This window comes from Chrysemys picta, chromosome 1 (genome assembly GCF_011386835.1).
Source record: "Chrysemys picta bellii isolate R12L10 chromosome 1, ASM1138683v2, whole genome shotgun sequence".
NCBI lineage: Eukaryota > Metazoa > Chordata > Testudines > Emydidae > Chrysemys > Chrysemys picta.
The window spans coordinates 57302297-57314962 of record NC_088791.1 but is presented as its reverse complement, the minus strand read 5'-3'; the positions used below and the strand labels follow the sequence as shown (position 1 = coordinate 57314962).

Genomic DNA, 12666 nt, shown 5'->3' with positions numbered 1-12666 from the left:
TAACTCCTTGTGTACTGTGCTGAAAATGAACCTCCTACATACTCTGAATATGAACATTAGGCTTTGGAGCATATGTCTTTGGGTATGTTTCCTTGACAGTGATTGTCATTCAGACATGTGAGGGCTCAGTAAGCGTGCAATTTTTTGCAATTATATGTTATATCAAATTATTATCCTAAAATAAATATTCCCTTGGCTATTATTAACACAAAAGAAAATGTTAGAAATTGATGTGGTTAATTTTCAGTTCCATATTATCTTTAATTAACACTGAAGATCATATTTCTTAGTGTGAAACTTCAATTAAAAATTTATAATCAATACAAATGGATACATACATTAAACAGCCTTCAGCCGATTTTAACAGATATTACATATTTTTAAAAATGAATCCTATGACACTTCTTTGGAAACTTCTTATGTATTTCTAATTAGTTCTTTGACATTTCTAACTGCTGTATTTCAACAAAAAAGAAAGTACATAAAAATCAGTTATTTTAAGTTTGTAATGCAACAAAAGAAGTTTAAATGATGAGATTTCAATTTTCAGTCTTCCGTGATGAAGTGCATTCATCTGTAAATAAAAAATTTAGAAAGCCTTTACAATGACATTATTTTAATAATTTTCTAATTAACATTAATGTACTTATACATACAAAGGGCAGTCACCCTTTCTTTAGTATACTTCACATATTCATGTGTTAGATGGATCAGTAACACAGCTATGAAATTTCTTATAAATATATGCTAATCCAACATCAGGCTTGAGATTTTAATAGCACAAAAGTGAGGAGACTTACATCTGGATGTTGTGAGCTCAATTCTGTTTCTATTGGAATAGTCAAAATCCTGTGGGATGAAATGCTGTCCCTACTGAAGCCAATGGGAGTTTTGCTATTGACATCAGTGGGGCCAGGATTTCACCCTCTGACTTTGGAAGGCCTGGAGCAGGCCCTATAATATGGTCTTGGGGATAAGTATATAATATGTAAAAATAAAATAATTATAATTTAGATTATATAGCACGCAAAATGCAATCTAGTGCATATGGTTTACACACTCTAGACCTGTTTAATGGGCTGGTACAATGTGTGTGCTTGTTTCTGAGTCGCCTTTGAGGGATTGTTCTTAGAGAACACCTTTGTGTAGAAGTGGGCCATATGGTGTTTTGTTTTATTTTTAAACTGTTTAAGTATTTGCATGAAACATACACCACAGATGGAGAGAAATTATTTGGGGTTGTAAGGAATCTAAATATTTGTGGGTTGGGATGGCATTAAGAAAAGGAACATTTAAGATGAAAAGCAAGGCAACTACCTCACAGTAAAATCTATTAGATAGGGGAGATTATTCCGCTAACAAATGCTGGAAGCACCCTCAAGCAAATCATTTAAAGAGGACTGGAAAAAGCATTGTAAAATATTCTGTATGTAACAATTCTGCATTGTCAAAGAGATGGATTAGATGTTTTAAGGCCTAATTCAGAACCCACTGAAGCTAATGGGAAACTTTCTATTGATTTCAGTGGACTTTGGATCAGGCCCCTAAATGGCTCTCTAACATCTTATTCTAATATGCCCTGGTTATTTTAAAAAAATAAATCAATAATTTAAAAGGTTTGAATCAGGCTATTCCCAGGACACTAGCAGACATACCACATGAATATATGGAACACCACTGGGATACTAGCACAATCACTGGGATCACAAGGAGCACTTGGTTCATTCACATCCTGTGTCCTGTGATACTAGCACTTAATAAGGCATTCATGATGCTGATCTTGCCTCCTTCATACAGAAATATGTAAGATGGGTAGACTTCTATTTAATTAGACTTTCCATCCAACTATCCTATCATCCTTCTCTTTTTCACCTGTAAGCTCTTCAGATGGGCACTTCAGACTGTCTACCTTGACTTACCTTCCTCTAAATCCCCTCTAGCCTGGTTTCCACCTTCTGCACTTGGCTGAAACTGCTCTTACTATGGTCATCAGTGATTTGTTCCTAGCCAAGACTTGCAGCCTCTATTTTGTCCTCTGTTTTCTCGCAAGCTTCCCATGCTCTGTTTTTCCCTGACACCTTCTCCTTCCTTAGCTTTTGAGGCCTTCTCTTCTCTTGGCTCTCCTTTTCTGTTCTTTTTTGCTCCTGTCCAAACTCCTGTGTCCTGGAATGGAATATATTTGTAGTTGAATTGATCACTTAATTTTGAAATATACTTAGCTTTAAGAAAATAAGCCAATTTTATAGCCAGACTACTGAAAACTTTCTTCTTTTTTCAAATTGTTGTTCTGTTTTATCCTATAGCGGTGTGCATGTTTGAAGGCAGAACCTACTTTGAAGGACAGAGAGAAACTGTGTATTCAAATTCAGGGGACTGTGTTCTTTTTGAGTGCAAGGTAAGAACACCATTGATGGGACCCTTTTCTTTCAATAAATCTGTTTAAAATGTCTTATAAGGTCCTGATGAATAAAAATGTGTATGTATCTACTCTGAAAAGTGACTTTTAAAAGGGCATCAAGGGGTTTCCATGCTTACTTTGTCCAGCTGATTTCCACATCAAATTTTACAAATCAATATTTTTTCTAATTGCCAGCCCTGAAAATTCAACCTGGGATCTCACAGTTGAGCTGGGTTCTTTTTTTATTTCTTATACACTATCATCAGTATTAAATATCCTGCAAGCCACATTATGCTCTCTTTTGTATCAGTGCAGCCCTATTTTCTCCAGATTATGTGCTCAGCTACAAGGGGGTTACACAAATGTAAATGAGAACAGAATTTGGCCCACAGGATATTTCTTGCCTGCAATGATGTATGAGAAGGAAAGAATGCCACTTGACTGTCAAATCTCAGGTTGTGTTTAGAGGGTTGGCAGTTTGGTAATCTATCATTCTACTTGTAAATGGAGCGTATTGGATATTGAGTCAGATACACTAAACATTGAGCCTTACAATATCATTTTAACTCAGTCGCTTTTGAGAGCAGAAATGCAATTTAAGGGCAAAATGCTACAGTGTGCGTCTACAGGTGGAAAGTGCACAAAGAGATACCAAGGTGGAATGCTGCTGTGCTTCCCCAGGTGTGGAGCTTGCTATCGGCTAGAGAAATGCATGATTCAGGGTGGAGCTGAAGAATTGTGTGCGCTTTTCTAGTGGGGGAAAGAGAGGCAAGACCTGTCTGCTTATTGCAGGGGTGAAAGCAGAAATAGGGACTTACCGGTATGGGGTTGGGTTGGGGCCAGGTCTGACCCCTGGAAGGGGCGGGGCCTTGGGCAGAAGGGGCGGGTATGGAGGGATCAGAGCCAGCCCTGGCCCACCCTGTACCGGTAAGTACCCTCTCCTGCCCCGCTGGGGTAGCAGCGGCAGCCGGGGGCTCCGGCAGCAGTTTAAAGGGCCCAGGGCTCGGCTACCGCTACTGCCCCGGGCCCTTTAAATAGCCGCTGTAGCCTGCTGGAGCGGCGGTGGGGCTCTGGCGGCTATTTAAAGGGCCCAGGACAGTAGAGGCAGCGGGAGCCCCGGCCCTTTAAATAATCCCCGGTGCCCCACTGCCGCTACCCCAGGCTCCAGCAGCGGGGATCTGGTGGCAATTTAAAGGGCCTGGGGCTCCAGCCGCTGCTGGGCACCCCAGGCCCTTTAAATTGCTGCCTGGGGAAGCCGAGCCGCCCCGGTACGGCGCACCGGCTCTTGCCGGTATGCCGTACTGGGGTGTACCAGCTTACTTTCACCTCTGGCTTATTGTAATGTTGTCTCAGAGTCCAACTGCCATATACAAGAGAATATACATTCCACAAGGTCTGAGTTGGAAGAAACTGCTGTCCAAGAGAATGGGAGCAAAGGCTCTTTCAGCTCCAGCTCCTTAAAGCTGTGGATGTCAGGTAAATGTGGCAGATAATACTTCAGCCTCACTGCCGTGGCTGGTGCTTCCCCTGAATCTACCAGACCCTTTTTCCCTCTATTGGAAAGCGTGCATCTGTCCTTGGACCTCACTGTCACCTCCTCCAGCAGGATATTGTGCCAGAGTTGCTTTCTGTGCCACTTTACTATAGTTTTATGAACTGGTGATTATAATTTGTCAATAAATCTATTTTAGAAATTAGGTCTATAGATGAAGGGATACATGCTGATGGACTTAGTCATTTGTGAGTATCTCACTACTAGTCACATTGAAATCAAGGGGCTGGGGGAGGTGCAAAACCAGCCGCTAGAGAAATAAGGTCTGAAGTAATTCTGGAAATATAGCTTAATCTGCCCTACAGTTTTTAGGACTGTGAATTGCTATTTTTAACACAATCCTTATTGGTGATCAATGTGTATATGAATAACAATCATCAAAGTCTGCATGGTGCTGCCTTGTATTTATTGCAGTTAGAAATTATGAGGTCCTATTAGCGAACAGTGAGGCAGCACACCCGGCTTGACTCTACCTGCCATTGGTAGTGGGTACATATTTGGCCACCTTACTTGTCTCTCACTGTGCTCTTAGAAATGTTGTATGGCAACTTTGGTGATAAACATTCTGAATCTCAAGCACTGAAATACTTATTGCTGCCAAGAAAGCAACACTAGGAATGACATTTCAGAGCAACAAATCTACATACTGTCAGATGTGTAGATAAAATGGGGACCCATAGGCAGATGCTATTTTATTACCTACATATTTCTACACATAATAGAATCTAGTTAAAGACATCTGCTCAAGAGAGACTTGAGAGTGATGGCATAGGTACTGATTTTTTGCTTGCAGGCCAGTGTTGATGTTATCAGGGCAGTTTAGGGAATTTATTCTTCTGGATTTTGTTGTGCATAAACATGGAAAATCCCTTTTTTTTTCTTGGTTGCTGCAGTCAGGCACATTTTCCCATTCAAATCTGAAAAAACAAAGAAGCTCTGCAACATTTCAGTCACATTTAGCAATAGACCACATTGTTATAAAGGCCAATGCTCAGCACGCACACTTTTAGGTGGTTTTGGGGTGTTTTGTGTGACATACAGTATCATTCAAGGTCTAGTTTAGTTTGTTACAGGTTCGGGTTTCCTTTTGGTTATGTGCCATGGAATCTGGGAAGATCAGTCAGTGAAGACTGAGCAGTGGTTTCTGATGAGTTATTTTCTCATCCTCATTTTTGTCCTAGGAAAATAATGTTAAATGAAACACCAACTATATAACAATAGTATATGCAATGCATTAGGCACTATCCACACACAGAGCTTTATATTCTAAGAAAAATTCTGAATGCTTTTCAGGAAGGTGTTGTGCTGCTGTGATTTGTGCCTTTGTGTCTCCAAGACTACATCATTGCAATGCACTCTACTTGGGGCCATTTGGAAACTAAAGCTGGAGCACAATATAGCAGCTTGCTTGTTAAACCGGGTATCTTACCCATGAGCATATTACATTTATTCTGTCTGATCTCCACTGGCTGCCTGTGGATATACAGGCGGGATTTAATGTACTGGTTTTGACCTCTGAAGTGCTAAATGGCCTGGCACCAGTCTATTCAAGAAACACTCTCCTCATGAGATACCACTGCCTCTGCCTTGGGCCATAGGGCCACAGTTGAGATCAGACAGGGTACTCAGGCTAGAGATCCCTTAAGGTAAAAGAAAGGAAGCTGCTAGCATGGCATTATTTGTGCAGTCCTCCTGGCTTTGATCCCCTGCAGTCTGTAAGAGAACTAATTTGTTGACCTTATAGGCATGATTTCTGGAGAAGCTTATGAGGACAGGGAAGCTGCGTGAGGATAATTTTGGGGAAGGATGAGGAATGTTTCCTTATTTTTCATTTACTAAATAGGTGTGGTTTCTGCTATATAGTGGAGGTGTCTGCTGGTTTTGTTAAGTTTAGTTGTGATTTCAAATTGTCAAAGGTACCTGGAGTTTGAGATAGGCACCTTTTGCTGTCTGTCTGTTATAAATCTAAATGCATAAATAAAATAAAGGCATTATTCAGCTGCATTTGTTATCTCCAGTATTGAATAATTACCTTAATTTAATAGGACCACAAAATGCAGCGCACTACAAAATCGGATTGCCCAACCTTGAACTGCCCAGATTCTCAACAAATCTCCTTGTCTCACAGTTGCTGCAAAGTTTGTAAAGGTAAGAAAATAGCAGGATCTGCCTGTGCTCAATGTAATGTGCAGTATCATTTTATTAATTTTTTATAGTTTTGGAAAAAACATCTTTTTCATTATTGGAGATACTGTAAAACTGAATAGATAATGTACACATCAAGGAGTCTGAAAACTTGTTTGAATGAGGTGTAATAATGTAAATTTTGTTGAATGGGGCTGGCAGCATTCTTGTATTTCATACAAAAGAGAAATCCTAAGGGATTATACATGATTGATGTCACCATTTTAAAATGCTTCATTTATGCATGCGCGTGCACACACACATCCCTAAAGGCCCTTCTGCAGTGGGCATGTGCTTTGCAGATCTATAGAAAATTAGAGTAAATTTGTATCATTTCCCCCTCTTAGCAGTTTTAGATTGCCTTCTGAATATAGAATCAAAAGCTTTGGGAACTATATTGTACTGCACTTCTTAAATTTTTACACGTAGGCCAAACAGATGGAATGTGCCTGGACTTTCAGTGCAAGGATAGAGATGTAAGGAACTGCCCAGGGCTCTGTGCTGTACTGTTATAATACTGGGTAATATTGGTTACCTCCCAGCTGTGAGCAGTTGCATCTTCAAAGCAGAAAGTCTGTTCCTATTTCTCCAATAGCTAAACTGTGATCAACTGAGTTCTAGCAGGAAACAAGCCATCACACTCTTTGGCTTGGCTTAGATATACATTGATTTGGGGAATATTGGAGACATGCAAGTCGTACATGCTACACAGACAGAAACAATATGATTAATGACATCCTGAAGAGAGATAAGACTAAAATGGAAGAAAAGAACTTAACAGAAGTGTGCTAAGGTCTTGAGGTCTAATCACAGTAAAAAGGGATTTTTTTTCCTGGTAAAAATTTACAGTAAATCTTAAAAAAAAAAAATCTGCACTCATTGAGCCTGTATACAAGCTCAATAAATCTAATAGCTGATGGATTTAGTGCTTGTTTCTGAACATTTTTAATCCTGAATGGATCATCCTAGCCTTGTCTCTCATGAGCTATGGATCTTATTCTTAAAATCATACTTTGATACAGTATTAATCTGCAGCACATATTCTCCTATATTGGTTTGTAGTTTGTGGAGATCTATTGATCAGTGGAAAATTGTACACTTACTATTCTGTAATGCTAAGGTTCTGATACAAACTGATAAAAGCCAGGAAATTCAAAACTAAAGGCTGACACTTTGTCCTTATTTCAGACTTCTGTGAGGGAGGAAGAAAAAAATAGGACAAAGGGTGGCCTCTGCTGTTTGTCAGCTATAGGGTCTTGATGTGCACAGCACTCCATCAGTATCAATGGGAGCTGTGAGATGTGCTGAGAGCAATGAATGGCCCTTAATGTTGTTTAAAATGTAGGAATTTTTGCTCCTGAATTTCCTGTTTCACATAATAGCAGTGTGGTAGTTTAAAAAAACAAAAATAAATGGGAAGTTGTGAAATACATGTACACTACTGCAACAAACCATGCCGTGGAGGGTATTATTGTAGTCCTTTAAAAAAAGTGTGCCTCAGTTACCATGGTAGAGACATGAAGTTAGTATCATTATCATATCAGCAGTTCAAAGTTCTCTCTGCCTATACTGTGGATTTTTTTGCTCCTCCGATTCTGGTCTGCCTGGCTCTTATACCTTCAGACTGGGCTCATGCATGCAGAGACACCCCCATTCCCCCAGGCCAAAACAGCAGTGACCTCCACACCTCTGACTATGCCCTCCAAGCAGATTCTAATTTTTTTCTATTTTAAATGCAAACATAAACATTATTGAAAAGTTGAAGAAGATGGGGGATGTTTCATTAACAAGAAATGATGCAGCAGGCAAGTGGAGTTGTAGGGAGAGAGATCTTTATTGAGCATGAATATAGGTCTTTGCTACATATTGACAGGTTTGGGTTTCTCCTGGTGGCAGCCTCACCCCAGCTTGCACTACTCAGCCATTCCTGTCACACCAGGCTAGGTCCCTCCTGAACCCTGATCAGTTCTGTGCATTGTACTATAGGAGCCTTGTGCAAGGAAGCAGGAACTGAAAAAAGAATAGTGAAAGATTACTGTTTGGCTAATCCTAATACTGATTTTTTTAACAAGTCTAGAGCAATTAAATCACTGAAAATAATAATAAAAAGTAGGGCTGTCGATTAATCGCAGTTAACTCACGCGATTAACTCAAAAAAATTAATCGCGATTAATCACACTTTTAATCACAGTTAAACAATAGAATACCAATTGAAATGTATTAAATATTTTGGATGTTTTTGTACATTTTCAAATATATTGATTTCAATTACAACACAGACTACAAAGTGTACAGTGCTCGCATATTTTTTATTACAAATATTTGCACTGTAAAAATGATAAAAAAATACTATTTTTCAATTCACCTCATACAAGTACTGAAGTGCAACCTCTTTATCATGAAAGTGCAGCTTACAAATGTAGATTTTTTTTGTTTTGTTTTTTGGTTACATAACTGCACTCAAAAATGAAACAATGTAAAACTTTAGAGCCTACAAGTCCACTCAGTCCTACTTCTTATTCAGCCAATCACTAAGACAAACAAGTTTGTTTACATTTACATTTATATTTGTTTGCATAATTCTGACCCCTTCTTATTTACAATGTCACCTGAAAGTGAGAACAGGCATTTGCATGGGACTTTTGTAGCCGGCATTGGAAGGTATTTACGTGCCAGATATGCTAAACGTTCGTATGCCCCTTCATGCTTCGGCCACCATTCCAGAGGACATGCTTCCATGCTGCTGATGCTCATTTTAAAAAAAAATTTGTTAATTACACTAGTGGCTGATCTCCTTGGGGGAGAATTGTATGTCTCCTGATCTGCCTACCCACCTTCTGCCCTATATTTCATGTTATAGCAATCTCAGATCATGACCCAGCACATGTTGTTAATTTTAAGAACACTTTCACTGCAGATTTGACAAAACGCAAAGAAGGGACCAATGTGAGATTTCTAAAGATAGCTACAGCACTTGACCCAAGGTTTAAGAATCTGAAGTGCCTTCCAAAATCTGAGAGGGATGAGGTGTGAGGCTTGCTTTCAGAAGTCTTAAAAAACAACACTTTGATGCAGAAACTACAGAAATTAACCTTTTGCTGGTGGCATTTGACTCAGATGATGAAAATGAACATGCATCAGTCTGCACTGCTTTGGATTGTTAGTGAGCAGAACCCGTCATCAGCATGGACGCATGTCCTCTGGAATGGTGATTGAAGCATGAAGGGACATATGAATCTTTAGCACATCTGGCATGTAAATATCTTGCAGCGCCGGCTACAACAGTGCCATGTGACCACCTGTTGTCACTTTCAGTGACATTGTAAACAAGAAGCAGGCAGCATTATCTCCTGCAAATGTAAACAAACTTGTTTGTCTGAGCGATTGGCTAAACAAGAAGTAGGGCTGAGTGGACTTGTAGGCTCTAAAATTTTACATTGTTTTATTTTTGAATGCAGTTATTTTTTGTACATAATTCTACATTTGTAAGTTCAACTTTCATGATAAAGAGATTTCACTACATTATTTTTATTAGGTGAATTGAAAAATACTATTTCTTTTATTTTTTACAGTGCAAATATTTGTAATAAAAATAATAATATAAAGTGAGCACTGTCTACTTTGTATTCTCTGTGGTAATTGAAATCAATATATTTGAAAATGTAGAAAACATCCAAAATATTTAAATAAGTGGTATTCTATTATTCTTTAACAGTGCGATTAATTATGATTATTTTTTTTAATCTCTTGACAACACTAATAAAAAGGAGAAAAGGTAGTGCAGCCCAACTGTACAAAATATTGATATAGTGTGTGAAAATTATACGGAAGCTTAAAATCACCCATAACCTGTTTGAATTCATCACAGTAAAGAACAGACTCACCAAGTATAGCAATACAGTGGTGTTGGATTTCAGGAAATCAAATTTGGGGAATTAAGAAATCTATTGAGTGAATGGGAAGACTCATTTAAAATCTGCTATTTGGGAGAAAGCTAGAAGCTCTTATTAAAAATACATTAAAAAAATCTCTCTTAAAAAGAGGAATGCAAGAAACAAGGAGCCAGTGTGACTTCAAGAGGAGCTGCTAACAATGAGATTAAAAAGGAAACGTCATTGAAATATCAAGAGGTAGCACTTATACAAGAATATTCAGTCAGTTAAGGCTTGAAGGGAAAAGATAAGGGCAACAAAAAAAGCAAAATAAGTTAATGTTAGCCAAAGCTTTCAGGGAATATGAATGGGTTTTACAAATATACCTGGGGAACAATAAGTGCTTGTAGGAAAGCAATCCCATTAGTAAATGGGCTGCTGAGTTACTGAGCAACTTCTATAAATTCCAACTTTAATAAGAAAAATGAAGAAAAAAGTTGAAGTTCCTGTAAAAATAACCATTGACAAAAAGAAGGTAAAGGGATTTAAATATGCTACCTAACAGACATCAGATGATAATAGCTTCTTTTCATCACTGACCTGGAGTTGAACTTAAGGCCAAGAGATGACAAGCTCTGTACCTACACTATTCCCCTGAGATGCTGCATGCCTAATATCAAGGTAAATTGTGTGTCTCCTAAGAAAAATAGTTTCCTGAGTAGGATTCTGTAGCCTAACTGAGAAAAGACTGGAATATATTCAACAGAGAAGATGTTTTATCTTTGGATTCTTTTTAACTAGGCTTGAAAATTATATTTTTTTTTATATATAATTTTGACGGATGATGTAGATGTTTATTTTTAAGCATTTAGTTCTTTGTTTTAAATGTTAACAGTTGTGTGAAATTATGGGGGTGGTGGTGGATGTTTGTGTGACAATAAATATTTAATGACAGACATCTAGATTAAAAAACGTAAGTGGAGCTACCTAAGTGGAGCTCTGCTCCAGCTCCACTGTCTCCCATTTTATACACATTAAGGTAGGACTCTAATAAGTTCTCAAGCTGCATTTTTCTTACTTTGCCTGCCTGTAAATTTTGATGATTTTGGATGGAAATATTTTTTCATCAGTTTGGTGAAATCGATGTTTACTGACACTGGTACAAATCGAATCCTTTCAAGCCTATTTTTAACAATCACTTTCGTTTTCATACAGGCCATAACTTTTGTTCTGAAGGACATAACTGCATGGAGCATTCTGTCTGCAGAAACCTAGAGGACAGGGCTGTGTGTAGCTGCCGAGATGGTTTCAGAGCCCTTCGAGAGGACAATGCCTACTGTGAAGGTAACCCATTGTGAAGATGCTCAGCTGTATAAAGTATAGTGTATTACTGCATGAAGAATGTATTAATTCACAAGTTTTCAAAGTGATGGGCCCATTAAATGCATCAAATTTAATTTGCAGAATATTAATCAGCTAAAATAATTCTCTCTCAAATTAAGAATTTTTTAAAAATCCCCGATCAGTGTCAGTTATAAGTTAATATGGCTAAATTCTTGAATTTGAAGCAATACTTCCACTGCAAAATCTGTTCTCTTTTCATTAATCAGATATTCCGATAACCTAAAAGTCACACATTAGAATAGCTTTTAGTTGGTACACATTTTAATGTAGCTTTTGGTGGGGACTTTATTTTGCCATTAGCTCCTTCCTCCCCCGCAATATAGTAAGTAAACAATACTGACCAGATTCTAATACCTTTACTCACATTGTGTAAAAACTTACTATTTTAACAGTCCCACTGATTTAAAACCAATGCCCCACTTACCAGATAGAGGCAGTTTCTATAGTTCAAATTTTAACATGCTCATAAAATTCTAATAAAAACATCGCAGCTGTAGCAAGATATGTGCCAAATATCACTCTGCTTTCATGTTGCCTTCCTCTCTCCTGCCGTCCATCTGTGCCTTTCTCATGAAGGCCCTGATTCTGCAAACACTTACAAAACACTTAACTTTCAGTGGGACTAGTCACATAAGTTCTTGTAGGATTATGGCCCTCAGGTTGTAAGGACTTTGGGGTTGATTCTTTTGGCCCAATTTTGCAAACAATAATGCATATAATTTTATTTTAATGAGTAGTCCCATTGACTTTAGTGGTACTATTCACATGTAAAATTAATAATGTGCATAAGAATCTGCAGGATTAGAGTACAATTCTATTTCACAGAGACCTCTGTTTAACAGCATTTTGTGACCTATTGTCTTGAGTAGAGCTTTAAGTTATGCAAGAGCAAGTCCTGCTACTCTCTCCATGGCCTTGAGGGAGGGATTGCTCAGTGGTTTGTCAGCATCTGAGTCTAGTCCTTCACTTTCAGAAAGAGGATTTTTTTGTTATTGTGATTAAGAAATGATACAAGGAATTTAGTTTTGTTAAAGAATATATACAATTTAATCTTTTATTAATGTTTTTAATCTTTTATAAATTAAAATGTATTGTGAAAATAATACTGAGGTCTGGATTAGGAGCGAGGAAGGGAAGGGTTGGGAGGCCAGGTGGGAGTACTTGTGTGTATGTGCCAGGGGCAGTGAGGGGAATTAGGGATGGGAGGGTCTGTCAGCCCCACATTCTCCCCTCATGTTTGAAGCCACCCACTCCCC

The 12666-nt window shown here is 38.3% G+C and overlaps 1 protein-coding gene across 10 annotated transcripts in view; it reads left to right on the top strand.

The window, feature by feature from the left end:
* The window catches only part of NELL2 (neural EGFL like 2), a 228782-nt gene that overhangs the window by 105213 nt on the left and 110903 nt on the right, over positions 1–12666 (top strand). For all 10 annotated transcript variants that reach the window (XM_008162490.4, XM_024100600.3, XM_065557607.1 and 7 more), the window contains exons 10-12: positions 2304–2395; positions 5996–6098; positions 11222–11350. In XM_008162490.4, coding sequence (XP_008160712.1) covers positions 2304–2395; positions 5996–6098; positions 11222–11350 — 324 coding nt within the window. The remainder of the gene's footprint in view (positions 1–2303; positions 2396–5995; positions 6099–11221; positions 11351–12666) is intronic.